The sequence below is a fragment of the Vicia villosa genome, unplaced genomic scaffold (assembly GCF_029867415.1).
Source record: "Vicia villosa cultivar HV-30 ecotype Madison, WI unplaced genomic scaffold, Vvil1.0 ctg.000236F_1_1_1, whole genome shotgun sequence".
Taxonomy (NCBI): domain Eukaryota; kingdom Viridiplantae; phylum Streptophyta; class Magnoliopsida; order Fabales; family Fabaceae; genus Vicia; species Vicia villosa.
The window spans coordinates 66,081-87,513 of NW_026705089.1; the positions used below are offsets into that span (position 1 = coordinate 66,081).

General features: G+C 34.5%; 1 protein-coding gene and 1 long non-coding RNA gene across 9 annotated transcripts; one reads left to right on the forward strand and one right to left on the reverse strand.

Annotated features, from left to right (window-relative positions):
• Positions 1 to 7,025: 7,025 nt before the first annotated feature.
• LOC131625746 (uncharacterized) lies at positions 7,026 to 10,245 on the reverse strand. Of its 7 annotated transcripts, none has more exons than XR_009290938.1 (7): positions 9,931 to 10,244; positions 9,673 to 9,816; positions 9,401 to 9,567; positions 9,217 to 9,300; positions 8,975 to 9,037; positions 8,771 to 8,886; positions 7,026 to 7,454 (listed from the first exon to the last, which is right to left on the reverse strand). It is a non-coding gene; the product is annotated as an uncharacterized LOC131625746 (long non-coding RNA). The 7 variants fall into 7 exon arrangements; XR_009290937.1 differs by having other exon boundaries at positions 9,415 to 9,567; positions 9,931 to 10,243; XR_009290935.1 differs by having other exon boundaries at positions 9,217 to 9,567; positions 9,931 to 10,245.
• A 6,407-nt stretch (positions 10,246 to 16,652) lies between these two features.
• LOC131625748 (polyadenylate-binding protein 1-like) lies at positions 16,653 to 21,204 on the forward strand. Of its 2 annotated transcripts, none has more exons than XM_058896586.1 (6): positions 16,653 to 16,856; positions 16,952 to 17,054; positions 17,161 to 17,231; positions 19,990 to 20,181; positions 20,269 to 20,387; positions 20,732 to 21,204. In XM_058896586.1, the coding sequence occupies exons 1-6, from the start codon at positions 16,734 to 16,736 to the stop codon at positions 20,775 to 20,777; spliced, it is 654 nt and encodes a 217-aa protein (XP_058752569.1). In that variant the 5' UTR covers positions 16,653 to 16,733; the 3' UTR covers positions 20,778 to 21,204. The 2 variants fall into 2 exon arrangements, with proteins under 2 accessions (XP_058752569.1, XP_058752570.1); XM_058896587.1 differs by having other exon boundaries at positions 20,735 to 21,204.
• The last annotated feature ends 229 nt before the right edge of the window (positions 21,205 to 21,433 follow it).

The following is a 21,433-nucleotide window of genomic DNA, read 5'->3' on the forward strand; positions in this document are numbered from 1 at the left end:
TTCCAATGAGGACTGATTTGATTCAATGTTATTGGCTCACCTAATCTCACTTTTTTAGCAATAACACAAGCACACGGGAGACCATACGTGATAGTAATAGTGCAACCACACTTTACTCTATCGCCATCAATTGTTTCACCTCGTGAAAGATATAATTCAATCTGGCCCGAGACACATTGCCGATCAATTGAGAGTAAAGGATGTTGTTCTTAAATTGATGCTCTAAAACCGTAATGCTCCGACCAAACAAGGTTTGTATTTCGTTGTGTTGGTTTGAAATCATGTGATTTATGGTGTCCCATGCTTTACACAAATCACCCTTGCTATCACACAACCAATTTTTCAAAGTAGCATGTGCCGACTCAACTCTATTGGTGGTTGTATTCCCAAGGTGTCAGACCTTATCAGTCCACGCACAAACAAACTTCTCCTTCACTTTGTCAAGAATGGTGCTTTCAATGTATTTCAATAAATCGGGATATTTTTCACATATTTTCCAAAATTACAATACAACATTGGCATACAATTCTTTTGTCGACGAACTTGCAATACGAGCCCATGCATCCATTATTTGGTCAGCAATTCTATTGTGGACAAATTCAAGGACATGTCTTTAATAGATGCCTTCTAAATCGAATTAAGCCGACATGCAATAGGATGGCCTTGTAATTTTGCGCACAAATCATGGTTACACAAACCACAAACAACAGAGTATCTCCACATCGTGCTAGCCAACACGTAACAACAGATTTTAAATGGACACTCGCACAATATTGTTATAAACGGGTTTCTTTAGAAATTCTTTAGAGGAGGATGGTATTTCCCGCTTCTTACGCACAATATTATTATAAACGGGTTTCTTCTTGCCGTACCATTATCCGATCATCTTATCACCACATCAAAACCAAGGTTAGTTGCATTCCTATGAATCCGTGTTAGCATGTTTTCAGGATCATCAAAGTCTTGCTTGCTACGAAAGTCACCTCCGACATCTACCATGTTTGCGACTACCCCATCGATACTCTGATAAATGCTTAATTCATGTTAAAATATCATATTAAAACATAGCACTTATCTTACTTAAATGAATAGTTTATAACATCAAACCCCAATTATTGAATAAAAATACTATTGTGCAAGTTTACTTGGTTTGGTGTGCATTTGTGCAGAATATGGCCTTAAAGCAAAAACCAGAAATCAGAGCATTCGCTGCAGTGAACTATATTTCGCGTAGCAAACGTTCGTGCAGTCAAGGGCAAAATCCATAAAAACACACAATTTGCTGCAGCGAATGTGTAGCGAAGGCTCGATTCACTGCAGCGAGCCATATTTCGCTATAGCGAACGAAGTCAGAAGCAAATCATCCAGTTTCGCTAGCAGGGAGCAGCAACGGATGTAGTCTGCTGCAGCGAACCATATTTCGCTGTAGCGAACTTTGGCGGTCTGCTGAAGGCGGTTCAAACTCAAAGACTTAAACCTGAAGCAAACGTTCGCTGTAGCGAACTATGACGGTCAGAACTACTATAAAAGGAGCAGAGCACAGTTCAGAAATAATCATTCAGTTTTTACTCTTGTAACAAAACATATAATTGTAATAGAAGTAGGAATAGAGGTTGTTTTATGTAGAAGGAGCTTGATACACATCAAGAGTCGGGAAATCATCGTTGATGTCAATTCAACTCCATTCTCCCATTGTTCATTAAGCTACCATGAGTAGCTAAATCCCTCTCTTGTTGGGATTGGTCGTAGTTCACCGAAACAATATGTATTTACTTTGATCACGGCGTTATGTGCAATTTATGTTTGAATTGTTATTGATGTTATCTTTAATTTACTGTTTATTTCATGGATCGGATGATATTGACAAATATGATTCCAATCTCGATCCAAGATAACATCTATTAAACTCTAAATGCTAGACAAAGAGTTAAGTTTAATATTCACTTCAAGTATTGAATCTTAATGCTACCGTATCGTTTAATAGGCTGAGAAATCGTCGATTAAACGATAAAGTAGAAATCTCAATAAATGTTTAGACATGAACTTTGTTTGTAAGCAATACGTGATGATAACGAAACAAGCTTAAATTGTGTATAACTGATCCGAGATTTACATATTGAATCGGTGGATGAAAACCAATTCCCAACAAGTCTATTCCTCTGAACTTATCTTTCGCTATTTACGCTATTTTTACTTTCCATAACTTTAAACCAAACAAACTTGAAACTTTATGCTTAGAACTATAGAAATTGTTGAACGGTTTTGATATCGCTCCAATCCCCGTGGAAACGATAAACATAATACTTACATTTGATTATACTCAACATCAAATTGGCGCCGTTGCCGGGGATTGGCGTTTAAGATATTAAAACATCGCAATTGTTTCTATACTTTTAAGCTTTGTGAATTTGTTTATATATTGTATATATCTTTTTGTTTTTCCCAACGTTTGCTCTAGTGTTTGGATAGGTGGAGAAATTTCTGTTTATGCTTTGAGGCAAAAGTTCGAAGGAGCAACTTCTTTTTGATCCCGAGATCGAAAGAATAATCCAAAAGAACAAAAGGCAAACAAAGAGACAAAAATCCAAACAGAAAAGAAAGGAGCATCTACATCAACTTCCTTAACAAAAGAAACAATGGCTGAAGTTGTTAATGGTCCATGCGGGAGCAGCCCAAGACGATTGGCTCGTCTCACCAACAATGCGAGAAATCGGTAAGCTGAAATGAAAACAGGGTTGTTACAAATTATTTATGCTAATTATTTTTCAGGTTTGGATCATGAGGATCCATACAATCATCTCACAAAATTCTATGGGATTGCTGGTACGTTAGGTGCACCAGAAGCTGAAGAAGCTGTCTTCATGAGGTTATTTCCGCACTCTTTTATCGACAAAGCAAAGGATTGGTATCTCGACCAACCGATTGAAACCATGACCAATTAGAATGTCTTAGAAGAGCATTTTCTAAACAAATTGTTTTCTCACAACCGATTCATGGATGCAAAGACAGCCATTGCCACATTCACCCAATTTTCAAATGAAACTTTGTGTGAAGCCTGGGAACGCTGTAAATCCATGCTACGGAAGTGTCCAAACCACGGTTTTGATGACCTGTGACAAATCCACATTTTCCATAATGGATTATTACCTCAACCAAAACTTTTACTTGACGCAACAGCTGGAGGTTCTTTAATAGCAAAAAGTACAGCAGAAGCAATTTCAATCATCGATAGGATGGCTCTCACAGATCACCAAGCGCAACACAATCGAGGTACCGTCCAAAAGAAACCCGAAGTTTTGGAATTAGGTACAAATGATGCAATCCTAGCACAAAATAAACTGCTCACTCAAACCGTGGAAGAATTGACAAAACAATTATCCTAGCTACCTCAACAACTCAAAGAAATGCACGGTTCGTCGAGCACATCGCAACAAGTAGCCTTATGTGATCTTTGTACAGGTCACCATCCAACCGGTTTTTCTCCTCCGATCAATGAAGAAGTGAATCATATGGGAAATCAGTAGCAGAGGCAGGTTCCGTATAATCAAGGTTACCAGCACAACAACAACGCAAGCTATGGCCAAAACTGACCGAATCAGTACCAAAGTTACACGCCGCCGGATACGCTTTCAAAGATAGAGGATACCTTTAATCAATTCATGCAATTGTCTATGGCAAACCAGAGAAACACTGATGCGTCAATTAGAAATCTTGAAACGCAAGTTGGACAGATTGCAAAGCAACTAAGTGAGCAACAAAGAGGTACGTTTTCTGCCACCACTCAAGTTAATCCCAAGGAAACCTATAACGCCATCACGATGAAAAGTGGAGAAATTGTTTAAGACAAAGTTGGGGAGAATTCAAAAGAAATAGTTGTGGAAGAAAGTTAAGAAGAAGAAAAATGCAAGGAAGAAAACAAAGCGGATCCTGGAAAAGTTACTTTACCGGTTACCATTGGAAATATCTATTTTGATAACGCTTTAGTTGATCTTGGATCAAGCGTCAATATTCTTCCATTACCCACCATGAGAAAGATTGAAGATCTTCATTTGAACCCTACAACAATGAAGTTGCAACTTGCTGACAAATCAACCACATAACTAATTGGTGTAATGAAAGATGTAATGGTTAAACTGGATGGTTTTCGATTTTCAACTGAATTTGTGGTAATAAGCATGAACAATGATGAAGACAGTCCTCCGATCTTAGGTCGTCCATTCATAAAAATAGAAAGAATGATGATTGACGTGGATGAAGGGGAGATGAAAATAAGGCACAAAGATGACGAAATCAATCTCACATTGTTTAAACACAAAGAGGCTGACTATTCTAAAGTTAAAGCTCCTGATGAAGTAGGCCTGGAAGCATTGAAAGGAATGGATGAGAAAGACAGGCCAAATGAATTTGGTAAGGACGTTTTGACGAATTCATACAAACCACCATAAGTTTATTCGAAACAGGCGTCGAGCTAATGACGTTAAACAAGCACTTGTTGGGAGGTAACTCAACCATTTATAGCTTTTATTTCCTTTCTGCATGATTAATAGAGTAGTATGAAGAAAATGGCATGGAATGGTACAAAGAAAATTCTACTGAAAACTGAGTTTTGCAGAGTTCGCTACGCGAAGCCCTGGTTAGTTGTAGCGAACACAACAGAATCAGCAAATTTTTTGCCAATCATGCTGTCATACCCCAAAATTTGCCCACACTTTTCAAAAAAACTCGAAATTATTTCAAAAATTGGATTTTATAAAATCTCGGGTTCATTTACATTGACATCCTGAATTTTATAAATATTTGATTTAAAGTCTATTTTAAAATATAATAATTTACTCTTAAATTATTTATATTTTAATAAATAGCAAAATGTTGGCCGATGCTTCATATACTTTCAATTGGCTCTTTATTTTGAATAAATAATATAGTACAATTGGTAAGAAAGTAAGTTTACAAATATAAGGTCATGGGTTCGAATCCCACTTCTAACTTTTTTTTTTCCTTTATTTGTTTCTAACTTTAATTTTAGTTTAATTTTCGTTTTTTCTTAATTATTAAGCTTTTTTTATATATATATATTTTTACTTTTATTCACCTTTTTATTTAAAAAATAACCAAAAAAATTATTATTACTTCTTTTGTAAATATTGGTTTTTTATTTCTTATTTTTATTAGGACTAGCATTATCTTTCAAATATTAGATTATTTGTAGAAGTTAATTTTTACTTTAATATCATTTAACCACAAAATCACAAATCAATCAAGTCTTTATTTTTACCAGAAACACATACCAGACAACATCAATAACATTTTCAAAACAATTTATTTCTTTCCAAAGCAATGTTCCAACAGTAAAAATCAAGATGGAAACCACATGAATACCAAAACTTAATGACATTTAATCTGTGTTTTTAAATTGATTCCATGTTGAATGTTTCTTTTGGGGGACGATAAAAGGGACCAATTCTCAAACCTCTAGGGGCGGGACATATTTTCTAACACAAAAATAATCCTTACTCATTTCTTTTCACGATAACTAGTAACAAACCCGTGCATACGCACGGGTTTTGGTTTGGTACGCGCATTTATTTATATATTATATTTATTTTAAATCAAAAATAAAATTTGAATCAAATATCATTTTTCGTATATAAAAATATTTAAATCAATATATTTAGGTATCATTTAGAAAAATATCTGGATCAATAGTAAATTTTCGTATATAAAAATATTTAAATTAATAATAGATTTTTTTACCATTTTTGAATAAAAAATTTTTATATCACAAATATCATTTTTCATATATAAAAATATTTAGATCATTAATAGATTTTTCCCATATACAAATATTATTTATGTTTAGGTATCGTTTACAAAAATATCTGAATCAATTGTAAATTTCGTATATAAAAATATTCATATCAATAATAGTTTTTTCCCGTATACGTTTTTTGAATACAAAAATTATGGATCATAAATACCATTTTTCATATATAAAAATATTTAGATCATTAATAGATCGGTGTGTTAACACAGGTGTACTACACACATTTGTCTAACTAAAATAATTTATTATTTTTAAAAGAGATAATAAATCAGTTTCTACAATTACTTTCATATATAAAAATATTTTAATGAACAGTATAACTATTCTTATATATAAATATATTTTTTGGAAATATTTTAAAAAAAAATTAAATCAATAATAAACGTGTTAACGTTATTATTCAATATTTAAATCAAAAGCTCAATATCAGTATCATATGCGAGTACCATATCAGTACCCGTGTGTTTGAACGGTTACTCGTATGGTATGCACGTTTTTGTTTTTATAATATAATAAAAATATAAATAAGAAAAACTAAATTATTTTTATGTCGAAGTGAATGCTAATTTTTTAAACTAATTAATTAATGACAAAGCTACAAATATCAGTGTGATAAATAATTTTTAAAATTAATTAATTTGTATAGTATGATATAATCATAATTGATTTGGCTTTGCAATAAATTTGTGTTTTACTTTATTTTCAAAATTCTAAAAACAAAATATAAAAGCAAAATATCAAAATTAGACTACCTAGAATATAGTAGAATATAGAAGTGTTCAATTACAAAGGTTTACTATAAGCTGTTGGAGATTGTAGAGTTTGTGAGAATGATAAAGGGTTTATTAAGTTAAACAAAGTTATTTGCAAACTCATGTAATATAAACAAAGTTATAACAAATTAAGTTTTTATATTTCTTCAATGAATAACCTTTGGCTATGGACCGCTTAAAGATTGTAGACTTTATATGAAAGATAAGAATATAGAATATGATTATAAATACACTAATAATTACATTCTCTAGATATAAAAATATATATTATGCATTGTTGTAGTTGGATAAATGATTGAAAATAGTTCTGAAATTTTGAATAAGCTTTGTGAAATTGAAATGTGATGTAAATTTCTTTTGTTGCTGCTGAGCAACCATTGCAATATCTGATGTTTTTTCCGATAGTTAATTTTAATTATATTTTCCAAAGTGCACGTGCATTGTCATTAACTTATTCATCAGCATATGAGATGCAATTCCATCCAATTTTGTCAATTACAATTAACTGCAATCCATTATAATATCTACAAACCAACAAATAATAAGCTCAAAATTTTCAAGGACTTTAGATCATTTCCATTCCCGGATGACATGAGATTACTCGACGGACTGCTCCCCTGTGCTAAACGATACGGCTGAAGTCTACGACGGATGGGGCTAGAGAGTGCATTTGAGAATACATAGTTATTTGCTTGATCAGTTGGCCCAGGGCGCATTGCGTGTCCTGCAACAGTACTTTCAAATGCATTAGACTATATGGATGCACCAAAATTAGTTTGAATTGCACTTTATGAGTTCTGTTGAATTGACTTCCCTTGGGACACTGGTGACTCCTCCGTTCCATATTCAAGCTCATTCTACATGTAAATATAAATCCAAAGGTTATTCGAAGACAAAATTATTCTATATTGATACTCTTCAGTGATATAAATGTAGGATATAATATATGGGAGATTACTGTACAAATGAAGCCAGAAAAGAGTACTACAGTTCAACAATCAAGATCGGCTTGAAACATATTATAAGCGCAATATCTTATGATGCTATAAAATTCTGGTCTTGCAAAATCCAATAAAAGGCCGAACTTATTGTGAATCTATTATACAGAGTCTTACATTGAGGTTGCAAGAAATTATAACACCATGTGCAAAGCCATCTCATAGAGCTGGTAGAACAAAATTTTCAGCAAACACATACTGAAAATATTAAAGGTTGAAATGATCTTGCAATAACCATGAGTATTTAACTAACAATTTCTCTTAAAAATTAAAACCAACTTCTGCATCTCAATTTTGAACGTCCTTTTGGATCTCGATTTGTGCAATCATATATGCAAGTTATGCCATCTGCCAATGGAAAATAGGTAAAGCTTATATGAAGCTGAAATTAGAAACTAAAAACTGTTTATGATTCATAAATAAATAACTTATGAATTGAGTAGTTATATCCTAGCCTTTGTTCCAATAGCTTTCTTAGACCCTCTATAAAACTCCCTCTTGATCAAAAACTTCATAAAACTGACCTACATATCATCATAAATTAGCTTTTTATAACTATTTTGCAAGAAATAGGTCCATATGCAGAAATTAGTTGAAGTCAGTACTAAGTTTATCCATCTTGATCACAGTTTCTTTAAAAGAAATTAGTTGATAAAGAACAACTCCAAAAGTATATACATTTATTTTGCGAGAAACGCGTCTATAAGCATTTCTACACAAAGGTGAATGGTCAAATTAAACTCACTGGAAAAACTTTACGGTCACAAAACTTCTAATTAATCATCAAACACATAAAAATAAAAGAAGCAGAATTTGTCATTACTCCAGCGGCATGTAACCAAATGGATCTGCCACATGAATAATGTTATCCGTTGAACTTGCACATCACTAAGCTTGGTTAATCCAAAATCTACAATCTATATCGGTTGACCGATTATTATAGATAAAGAAACTCTTCGAAAAGAAAGGAGAACCTACTCATAAGGCGGTCGACAACAACCAGATTCAATTGGACTCAATTTGTGATGAAGTCACTGTCAATTATAACAGACTATAAACTTCATTCAATTTCACTTGATTTAATTATTAAGAATGAAGATATCTTATTTGTAATCTACAAAATAAAATTCATAACTAAATGACTTCAAATATCTAACTTTTATCAAATTTCATACCACAGAAATTGAAAAAAAGAAGCAGGTTCCCATCTTTATTGGTCCCTTCAAACCTTCTGAGTCACATCCAGCTCGTTAGTAAAACTTGGTAAAACTATCATTCACTTACACCATCCCTGTACAATTATTAGTTCATTTAGATTTCATCATTTAGATATATCATGATATTATTTTTTTAAATACATATAAATTAAAGATACAGACGTATAAAACATAATCCTTTGCGGCTTCCGTCTTGTTGCCCTTCTAAAGGAAACCAACAAATCTCTGCAGAAATAGGAAACCAACATACCGAATCATGTCACCACTAACCACGCCACGAACAGGATCGTGCCAATTTTTGTACAAATCTTGTATAAGTTCTTCTCTTTGAAGTTGAGCACAAAATAAATCTATCATTGATCATGAAAATAACTTAAAATCAAGAATAAGAGATAGATTATAACCTTAAGTGCTTTGTTGAAAGAAAAACCATGAGCCTTGATGGGGAGAGAGATAAAGCCATTAATGAAATCACTAAAGGAAAAACCCTGAAGCATTGATGGGGAGAGAGATAAACCAATAGCTACAAAATAGAACTCAAAATTGGAATAACTGAGAAATCAAAGTTGCTAGGAAAAAAAGACAAACCAAAAGGTTGAAACCTGAGTGATCTTGGATTAATAGTGGAACCAAAAATGGTACCAAAACCTCTTCCTCTAGTATCGCTATTACTCAGTTAGGTTTCCATGATGCAGTTCTGATTTCACCAACATCGCTCTTTGATTCTTCGACACCAAAAATTGAGACTTACATATCTGAACAAAATTATAAATCCAATATCAAAAGTCAAAGCAAAACAAAATTTGGGAGAAAACTTTTGGGATAAACGGTTAAAAAATGCAACACATCACAAGACCAACCATGTATTTCCTTCAACCAAATCCACAAATCTCGCTCATAACCGTAAAAAAACCTTCCGTATTCATCATCATTCCATACCCTAACTCCACCTACCTCTATTGGCAAACGTCTCCCACTCTTTTTCTCCAAATAGATCTGATAATCTGCAAAAAAAAACAAAAAAAAAATCACTGAAAAACCCTAATTTAATAAGTTGCAAAAATAAACCCTAATCACAAATAACTCCATTTTCATGAGTTTCAACATATCAACCCCACCGCTAGATGTTGTCTCCGTCATGTGCCTTTTCACCACAAACTGATTCGCACACCATTTTTTTTCCATAGCCATAACGCCAGCGCCGAATTACACTTGAACTCCTCCGCCTTCTTAGACGCAATTTCATGGTTGTGATGGAAAGGCACTTAGGTTCATAGAAGAGATTCAGATGAAATTTGAGTGAGAGAAAGATGTAAAATGTGAAGAGAAGAAACAGAAAGAGAAAAAGAGAGAGAGAGAGAGTTAGAAACGTGAAGATATTGGTATAGGTGAAAAGGAAGAAAAATTTGTTTGTTTTGGTTAGTTTGGAACCAAAAGAGAACAAAATGACATTAGCATTTTGTTCAATCATGAAAATCAAAGACATAATTTACTAACCATGCAGTTATAATGAAATTGAGTGATATCATTGGTTGCATAAAGTAATTTTTGGACACAAAATACCCTCATTTTGATGAGGTGGAGGACAAAGATAAAAGGTTATATTGGTGTTTTCCAGAGCCATTAATTTTCTTATATTATAGACAATATTTTTTACCTCTTGTAGATATTTTCCTAACAATTCCTATCACATATCACTCTACACCAATTTTTCACACATTAGCCAAACTCACCATTGTTACAAATTCAAACACCAGAACAACTTTGTATACATTCGAAGAAAAATTATTTACCATATTTTAAAATAAAAGTTCTAAACCAAGACAAAGCCATTGTTGAACCTCAACATCACAATCATCATCATAAATCCAAAAGATCCCAGATTGAAACAAAAATTCCAATCAATACTCAAGAATCATTTAACAATAACATACAAAAAGTTCTGACAAAATTCATAAATACAATTTTTGTTCTTTGTTATTGATTTGATTCTGCAGGTAGCTATGAGGAGAACAATAATCCAACACCGATAGCCGCAGATCGGGTCACCCGCGACGTCACATCCTCGGCGGAATGACTTCTCCATCGTGTGAATACAGCACCCTTGTCGGCTTAACACAACCGCACCAGATCCGCCGTCAAAAGCCAACCACGACTGATCTCCACCCATGACGAGGTCGCTACAGCCATCGGCTCCGACGAAGCCACGTATCCAAACCGCGGACCTCCTCACTTGCAGCCACCGTCAACCCTTCCGTCCTCCGCCGGACTTCTCATTGCAACGGTCTTCCAACAACACGCCTCCGATTCGAACCATGCCGGTAACACTCGCTCATTCACCCATGTTCTTCTTTTACATGTATTGTTCCGTTTGATTCTTGATGCAGGCATTAGAAGTGAAAGCTATGGAGTCATGTTTGTTTGGAAACAGAGAAAGAGAAAGAGGAAAGAAGTAGTAGATGAAAGAAGGGAGAGTGTGAACAATAACGTGTTCACTTTTCTTTTTCTTTTTCTTTTATGGGTCATGCTAACATGTGCCCTAAGGGCACATGTTAAGATACTATAATTAGAAAAATTTAAAAATAATTAATGCAATAAAGTCATATTTAAAGTTTCAATAGATTGAATGCACGCATTCCAATAAAATATTTCTATAAATATCTTATTATCTTGTGCCCTTGGGGCACATGTTAGCTTTTTCCTTCTTTTATTTTGTTTTAATGATTAATATTTTGTTTTGTTAACTTAAACATCAATATGCCAAATGTCCATAACTCATTGGTTTGGTCTAAATTGAAAAGTCAAGAATCCATCACCATCAAAATGGGGCGCCGCCCCCATGTGAGTAGTGTTGTTTGTTTTTTTAGTGGCTTTAGGCTTTGTTGGTGTGAATTTGGGCTTTAAGATCATGACTATTTGCACACCATTAGCTCATGTAATTTATCTAATTTGGTTCTTGATTCATTTAGGATATAATCAAAACAAAAATATTATTAGAGTTATTATTTAATTAGACTTTATAAACAATACTAAAAATTAAATATCAAAATACAAAAATAAGTAAATATGAAAAATATATACATGATAGTATATTAGCAATTAGTTTTTTTTTATATAAAAAAACACAAAAATATTAGAATTAGATTCTATTCTTCATATAAAAAAAATAGCAAAAATATTCCGTTTCATGTACTAACTTTAGTTTATTTTTGTTTAAATTTCGACTAATAATTATTCATATTTTTACCATTTTCTCATACATTTTTATTACTAACATTTTTCATTTTTTGCGAGGTACTACACTTGAGACCTTCAGATGGTTTTTATGGACGTTTATAAGTTATTTAATTTTGCACATTTAATCACTTATTTTCATTTCGGTTATTGTAATAATTTTTCTCCCCATTTGCTTCAACTTGTAATCCCCCTCCCCGAAGCCATGTAATAGTTTAGGACTTTACTCACCGCTTTTACTTTCTGCACCATATAAACTGCTATATTAACTGTTAGATGTATGTTTAGGATTGTATGTAAAGAGAAGCAATTGAACGTTAGCTCACTAACTTAAGATAACATATCTGAATACAACACACTTTGCACGCACTCACTTCTAGGGTACGCCCATCTTCGTTGCCTTTCGATACATGGTCAAGTCCCTCGAATGTAGGGATGTCTTAGCAAGGTTGCCTTCGATTAAAATCATCATAGTCCATTCGATGTAAAGATCATAGTCCCTTCGACGTTACCTACGAAATATGATCTAGTCCCTCGAGTTGCCTACAATAAGACATCCTTACAAGTTGCCTTCTATGACCATTCGATAACCCTTCCATGACCCATACGTCCAATATAAACGAGGATTTCCTACTTCTACATAGTATGGATAATCCTAGGAACCGTAAAAAGTATAGAAAAAGACCAATTAGTTAGGGTAGTGCTCTTAATCTGCCTAGCTCAACAAAAATATCTTTTCAACACTCTTTCGAAAAACTAAGGCTACGCATTTACGCCAAAGTCCTTATGCCTATTTTCAACTCAAAACAAACAAACATGAGCTAAGCAAATTAAGAGCCCGTAGATAACTACGGATGAAAAGGGTGGTTGCACCTTCCCTTTTCATAACTTACCCCCCGAGCCCGTTTTCTTTCAAAAAAGGTCTTTTTCCGTACTTTTTACCTTTCCTAACATTGGACAAAATAAAAGTCGGTGGCGACTCATGCTCACCGCAACATTGTTGCTTATAACATTTAAAGTCAATTCACCGAGTTACACGTGCCATCTTCTTCATCTTTGAATTTTGTTTGTTTTAATCTAGTAATTAGGTATGTGTCTTATGACCAATCCATGATATTTGTGCTTGAACAATTGTCCTCTAACAAATGAGATGAAAGAATAAGCATGGAGTGGAAGATCAACTTCACATAAACCAAAGGCACGATGGTAAGGACATGACTTGAAAGGATTGCACAATCCAAGGTAAGTGCTTATTGCTTTCTTAAAGTTTAGCATAGATATGATATGAGTAGGCTGCATAAAACCAGTTCATTCAATCCTATACCATGACATGTTTTCATATAAATCACTTAGTTCTAAAACAAGAAAGTGAGGTAACCTTCCATTGTTCATTATATGCTTAGGAGACTGGCAAATTCTTGTTTTAACTCGTTTGATTCATGCTTAATCTTGTATTTATGTTGATAATTACCAAGACATAGAAGGGATCAAGGCAATTCTTTGAAATTGAGCATAACTACTAAACCAAATATAGCCTCATTGTCCCTTGTGAGTGAGTGATCTTTTGCAACCCCTTTTGAGCCATATGACAATGAATATATCATTTATGAACTGAAAAATACATTAAGTAAACCACTTAGTGGATATTGTTCTATATCTTTGAAAATCATAAAAAGTTCATATATGATAGTTTCTATTTTTCCTTGAATAAAATCTTGAAACCATGATATCTTTTGCTAAATCTCAATGAGCATTCAAAGCAAGTAAGGTGTTGTTCAAAGTTGGGGATAAAAGAGAAAAAGACTTTCTTCAAAAGAAAAGAAAAAGATGTGAGAATCAAAAGAATAAATAGAAAATGAGAAAAGAAAAAGAAAATAAACAACAAGAAAGAATGTTTTCAAAGAGAATAAATAACAAGTATTGGGTAAAAGTTCAAAAGAGTCAAATCTATGAATGCTCTTCTAAAAAGAAAAATCAACAACCTTTTTGTTTCCATTATCCATAAAAATGACACTTCCTTGGTACCTTGGCCACATTACAACCATGAAAGACCTTAGTGATCTATATTCTTGCTTATCAACATATCTTGCTTGGATGAGAGTATGAATTGATCTAGATGTTAGCAATTTTGTCATGTGAGAGATCAACATACCTCATCATTTTCACTTATACAAAAAGTGTGGTAAGTGTGAATCATGATTAACATGTTTAGTGCTTTGGATTGATTGACATGGCTTTTATGTGGAAAACTTGTTTCATGAATATGTCTAAATGCTAAAGAAAGTAGCAGTGCTTCAACTTTTGGATGTGCAATTTCAAGATACCATGTGCCTTGATTACTTCATTGAAATATTTGGTTGATCATGTGCAAATTGGTATAGAAACTCTTGGTCTTGTTTTACTTTGATTGAGGACAAACAAAGATTCAAGTTGGGGAGAGTTTGATAAATGCTTAATTCATGTTAAAATATCATATTAAAACATAGCATTTATCTTACTTAAATGAAAAGTTTATAACATCAAAACCCCAATTATTGAATAAAAATACTATTGTGCAAGTTTACTTGGTTTGGTGTGCATTTGTGCAGGATATGGCCTTAAAGCAAAAAACCAGCAGTCAGAGTATTCGCTGCAACGAACTATATTTCGTGTAGCGAACGCCAGTGCAATCAAGGGCAAAATCCAGAAAACAGACAATTCGCTGCAGCGAGCCATATTTCGCTGTAGCGAACGAAGCCAGAAGCAAATTATCCAGTTTCGCTAGTAGCGAGCAGCAGCGAAGGTAGTTCGCTGCAGCGAACCATATTTCGCTGTAGCGAACTTTGGCGGTCTGCTGAAGGCGGTTCAAACTCAAAGACTTAAACCTGAAGCAAACGTTCGCTGTAGCGAACTTCTATTTGCGTAGCGGACTATGACGGTCAGAACTTCTATAAAAGGAGCATAGCACAGTTCAAAAATATTCATTCAGTTTTACTCTTGTAACAGAACATATAATTGTAAAAGAAGTAGGAATAAAGGTTGTTTTAGGTAGAAGGAGCTGGATACACATCAAGAGTCGGGAAATCGTCGTTGATGTCAATTCAACTCCATTCTCCCATTGTTCATCAAGCTACCATGAGTAGCTAAATCCCTCTCTTGTTGGGATTAGTCGTAGTTCACCGAAACATTATGTATTTACTTTGATCATGGCGTTATGTGCAATTTATGTTTGAATCGGTATTGATGTTATCTTCGATTTACAGTTTATTTCGTGGATTGGATTGATATTGACAAATACGATTCCAATCTCGATCCAAGATAACATCTATTAAACTCTATATGCTAGACATAGATTTAGGTTTAATATTCACTCCAAGTATTGAATCTTAATGCTACTGTATCGTTTAATAGGCTGAGAAATCGTCGATTAAACGATAAAGTAAAAATCTCAATAAATGTGTAGGCATGAACTTTGTTTGTGAGCAATACGTGATGATAACAAAACAAGCTTAAATTGTGTATAACTAATTCGAGATTTACATATTGAATCGGTGGATGAAAACCAATTCCCAACAAGTTTATTCCTCTGAATTTATCTTTCGTTATTTCCGCTATTTTTACTTTCCGTAACTTTAAACCAAACAAACTTGAAACTTGTTGCTTAGAACTATAGAAATTGTTGAACGATTTTGATATCGCCCCAATCCCTTTGGATACGATAAACATAATACTTACATTTGATTATACTCAACATCATACTCGTACAAACATCGACTAAAGTAGCTAGTTCTCTTGAAATATTATCAGGGTGCACCATACCTATTTGTAAACAATTGCTAAAATAACACAGAATTACATAACTGCTGGAAAAAACAACTCAGTGATTGTTCCGTAGATGCACCTACGGAAGTGTTCATTTTCAATATATTTCGTAGATGCATCTACGGAAGCAACATAACTTTTTTCAGAAAAATTAGACGCATAATGTGAACAATGTAGTGGTTGAAGATGGATATTTACCTGAAATTCAAACTCCTCTTGCTTCCTTTGATTTGTTGCACCAAAAAGTTTGAGTGTTGGAGTGAAATAGGGTATTAATGATGTAGGGTTTTTAGGGTGTGGAGTATGAAAAGTTTGAAGAAATGAAACAATGAGGCGAGTGATCATTCTGGTTCAAACTATATCAGACACTTCTATAGATGCATCTACGGAACAATGTGGCGCTAAGCTTTTCCGTAGATGCATCTCCGGAAGCTTCCCTTAACTGATTTTTATATGTATTTTTTTCCCCATATACACTAGTTTACTACGCTTCCGTAGATGCATCTACGGAATGAATTAAATTTTTTCAAAATATAAAATGTTTCCGTAGATGCATCTACGGAAGCTGGGGGCAAAATTGAAATTTTACGTGGTGTGTAAAAATACCATGGGGTGGGTTGAGAAATCTAATATTTAACCCTAGAATCAATAATTACTTATAAAAAAAAATCATATTTTTGTGACATTATGTAAATACGAAATACTAGTATTGTGAAACTAGGGTTATGGAAAATAAATGTAAATTAGAAAATTTCTTTTTATTTTGACGAGAGAGTTACTTTACACGAATATAAAAGGGTGTTTGAATCAAGTCGACAAAATCCGTTTGGTACAGAAAGAGAGAGAGAAAGAGAGTGAGAAAGAGAAGGAAGAAGATAGAGTAGAGATGGAACAAGAAGAGCACGAAGTGTACGGTGCTGACATTCCCGACGAAGAGGTTGAGATGGAAGCTGACATGGAAGCTGAACAACAAGGAGATGAAGAGCTTCCCCCCAATCACACCACCAAGGTTAGGGTTAGGTTTAGGTTTAGGGTTAAGTCACTTCATTGTTCATTTGTTGTTCATATTTCTGTCTCATCTTTTAACATGAATGAATTTTTCAGGAATTGGAGGATATGAAGAAGAGGCTGAAAGAGATCGAGGAAGAAGCTAGCGCCCTTCGCGAAATGCAAGCTAAGGTCGAGAAAGAGATGGGCGCTGTTCAAGGTTTTGTTCTTATGCGAATTTCTGTTTATCGATTGGTTCAGATCTGTTTATCGTTTGGTGGAATTGTTGTTTTTGAATTTTTTTTTTTGATTTTCTGATTTTTTAGATCCTGCTGGGTCTTCTGCATCTCAAGCTGAAAAGGAGGAAGTGGATGCTCGATCGATCTATGTTGGTAATGTGAGTATTTTCATACGATTGTTTTTTATTTATGATTATTTCAGATTGTACTTTCTGTTATTCTGTTTTATATGTCAAGTATGATAGGAGCATATTGCACACGTAGAATGGTTTAGGTGTTTGTTTGTCCGTGATTTTGAGTGAGCTATATGATTGTTGCTATTCTATCATTCTGTAATCCTTTTGGTGGTTTATGAATATATTTGTCTGTCTTTGTTGTTTGCAGTTTCATTTTTAGGTTAAGTTTTTTTTTTGTCATCACTCGTATTGGTGATGAGATTAATATTTTGATTATTGGGATATAAGTAGAAATAATAAATGTTGATTTAGTTTTTTCGGAGAGCGTCAGCCACAGTGCGTGTGATTGCCTATACAATAATAATATTTCCATTTTGTACAATAGTAAAGGCTGATTCAGTATTTATTCGAGCCTTCAATTTTGTTGTTTTTTGTCTTAATAAAAGATGGCATTTAATGTGTGTGTATCGCACGTGTAACCAGTTGGTTTAGTTTTGTGGGAATCTAGGCTATGTTGTTGGTAGAGGCAGGCACAATAGCAGAGTAGTGCAGCGCAGAAAGGGTGTTCTGTGACGTTTTCCTCCTGCTAGCTGCTTTCAGAAGTAGCGGCCAAATCAGCGCAATGCCACCCTATTCTCTCTATGCTCATGTTGAATGGTTGAGATGGATAAGTAAAGAGGTTTTGTGGTATGGTATAGGAAGTAGTTATTACAGCCTTCAATTTTGTTGTTTTCTGTCTGGATCAAAAACAGCATTTAATGTGTGTTGCACGTGTAACCAGTCAGGGTAGTTTACTGAGAGTCTAGGCTATGTTGTCGGTACCGTCGCCATCACGTAAATAGCGTAGCTGAGAAGAGGTGTTATTCAAACATTCAGTTTTGTTGTTTTTTTTTTGTCTTGATAAAAGAGGGCATTTAATGTGTGTCACACTTGTAACCAGTTGGCTTAGTTGGTGGGATTCTAGGCTATGTTGTCGGTAGCGACACAATAGTGGAATAAAATAGCGAATAGGAAGATGTTTTGTGACGCTTTCCTTTGTTGAGCCGCTTTATGAAATAGTACTTTTTGCAGTGACAAATCACGGTGCAACCTCACGCACCCCACACGCTCTCTTCTGTGTTTATGTGGGATGGTTGAGATGGGAAAGAGGTTGTGTGGTCTGGTTTAGGAAGTAGTTGTTGGAGCCTTCAACTTTGTTGTTTTTTTTTTGTCTCGATAAAAGAGGACATTTAATAGCAGAGAAGGGGCGTTCTATAACACTGTCCTCCTGCTTTAAGTAGTGGCTTTTGCGGCCGCGAATCGCGGCACAATCCTGCTTCCTTCAACTTTGTTGTTTTGTCCCGATAAAAGAGGGAATTTAATGTGTTGCACTTGTAACTGATTGGTGTTGTTTGGAGGGAGTCTGGGCTATGTTGTTGATATCAGCAACTCAATCGCCGAAATGTGTAGCTGAGAAGGGGTGTTCTGCAATAATTTCCTCCTGCAAATTGTGGTGTAATCTCGCCTTCTCTGTGTTTGTGTGCAATGGTTGAGATGAGAAGGAGTTGTGGTCTGGTTTGGAAAATAGTTATTTGACCCTTTAGTTTTGTTGTTTTTTGTCTTGATTAATGAGGACATTTATTGTGTGTCACACGTGTAACAGATTGGTTTAGTTTAGAGGGAGTCTAGGCTATATTGTCAATAGACACAATAGGGAAATAGCGTAGTGGAGAAGGAATGTTGTGTGATGATGTCCTCCTGCTAGCTGCTTTCAGAAATTGGGGCTTTTGCTGCTGCAGCAAATTGCGGTGCAATCCAGCTCTCTTCTGCGATTGTGTGGAATGGGGTTAAAATTGTGATGGGAAAGAGGTTGTGTGGTCTGGTTTTGAAAGTAATTTGGAGCGAGTCTAGGCTATGCTGTCAATGGCGACACAATAGCGGCATAGTGGAGTAGAGAAGGGTGTTCTCTGACGCTTTCCTCCTGCTAGCTGCTTTCAAAAGTAGCGACTTATGCGGCCCCAGTCACCACTACTCTCTCTGTTTTGCGTTTGTGGGGAATGGTTAAGATGGGAAAGAGGTTGTGGTCTGGTTTGGAAAATAGTTAATTGAGCCTTCAACTTGGCTGTTTTTTGTTTCAATTAGAGGGCATTTAACACGTGTTTCATGCGTAATTGGTTGTTTTAATTTGGAGCGAGTCTGGGCTATGTTGTTGATAGCGACACAGTAGAAGAATTGTGTTGATGCAGCGGCTTTTGTGGCTGCAAATCACGGCGCAATCCCGCTGTATTCTGTGTTTTTTGGTTTTCAATTGAAATCCCACAAATCTTGCAATCTTTAAAGCTCCCTCTTTGCGTCAATTTAGTTGGGATTGAGAGTGTCGTCTGTCTACTGTGCTGTCTTCCTCTTAATAGTCAGAGTCAATATGGTTAAAGTTTTTTAACTGGGCCAAGCAGACCCTATTTCACTCCTTTAATTTTTATTTTTCTTATGGGATCTGTTTTGTTTGACATGCCGAGAGTAAAAACATAGTCTGGGTAATTTCGAAATTGAATATGGTTTTGTCAAGGTCAAAACTTTTTTCTTCAATATTTCCGGATATCATTACGTCCTTTAATTTTCCTATTGCATTAGTTTTTTTTCCTTTTGCATAGTAATCTTTGAAGTAATCGCTCATGTTCTGCGATACACAATATGGTACAAAATATCGCTCATGTTACCGAGTTTTGTAATTCATCAAAATTCTTTCCACATTGTGATTCAGGTCGACTACGCATGTACACCTGAAGAAGTCCAACAGCATTTTCAGTCCTGTGGTACTGTCAACAGAGTTACAATATTGACAGACAAATTTGGTCAACCAAAAGGATTTGCTTATGTAGAGTTTGTTGAGATTGATGCTGTTCAAAATGCACTCATTTTAAATGAAACTGAATTGCATGGCCGACAACTAAAGGTATTTTTATCTGATTGTATGTGTAAACTCAATTAATGGCTCCACGTTTCCATTTGGTTTTACTTGAATTATGTTTTTTTCCTTTAGGTGTCTGCAAAACGTACAAATGTTCCTGGATTGAAGCAGTACTTTGGAAGAAGACCTGCTGGTTTCCGTGGTAGGAGGCCTTTCATGCCTGCACCATTCTTTCCACCATATGGTTACGGGTAAGCTCATTAGGAACTGAGTAAAATAAAATATTTACCTAGGATTAATTGTTGCCTTTGTTTGTCTCTGCCATCTACTATGAAATTTTGATGTCTTGGAGAAAAAATTGATATATGTTTACTCTGGTTAAATGGTGCTTCACTTCACATTCACACACGCCATATGAAAAGTAATATTTGTAGGTTTTGACTGACCGAATCAACAGTAGGTTTTTGGTTCGTCCTATTTGTGAATCAACAGTATTTTTTACATCGTTTAATTATTACACTGATTTCATAATATTTTTGTTTCTTCACAGCCCATGATTTATGTGTAACTACTAAATAATTTTTTTTTCATGTAGAAGGGTTCCGAGATATAGAAGACCGACGCGATACCGACCATACTAGCTCTTATTCTCAATTTAATAGGTGGTTACATCTTTATGATAAAGATAGAGGACAGATGACTATTAAATTTTCCATTGTGTAATAATGTTTAGTTGGATTGAACAAGAACATGAAACTTCTTTTTTACACAGGGGAAGTTAAATGTCCTTGACTTTTAAGGATGTATACATGTATGATATCGACAAAGTAGGTTGGTCGCTTTGTTATGAAACTTAGTATTCTCTGAGTCCTTGGTACTGAGAGGTTTACTTATGCATAGTGGAGGCAAATATGCAGGGAAATTCTCAATTACTAAGTTTATTAGTTTGAACTTTTAGATTAGACTATTCAGTTCGATGTTGTTTTTGTTGTATTTTTGTTTTTCAGAAAAATTGATATGAATTGGTTATGTGGTGAAGGAATTAATTTTAAAGCTACTTTATCAATCTTTGTGTTGGGTCAGTCCATACAGGACTTTGTTCTTGTTTTAAACGGGGTCTCTGCTAGTGGACGGTGGAATTGGTTCCTGAAAATAAATAATTTTAAAGCTACTTTGAAGTAGGTTTATTGTGTGGCCTATAGTAATCGGAAATATGGGTCAAAAAGTTGGTTATGTTTCTTGATTAGGATAAAAGTAGGTTTATGGTGTGGCCTATAATAGTATTTCGGAAATGTGG

Bases quoted from the DNA above. Each gene is read 5' to 3' on its own strand.
- LOC131625748 (XM_058896586.1), top strand. From the start codon at position 16,734: ATGGAACAAGAAGAGCACGAAGTGTACGGTGCTGACATTCCCGACGAA. The intron at 16,857-16,951 runs GTTAGGGTTAGG...TGAATTTTTCAG, and splicing joins CCCCCAATCACACCACCAAG to GAATTGGAGGATATGAAGAA. The intron at 20,388-20,731 runs GTAAGCTCATTA...TTTTTCATGTAG, and splicing joins TTTCCACCATATGGTTACGG to AAGGGTTCCGAGATATAGAA.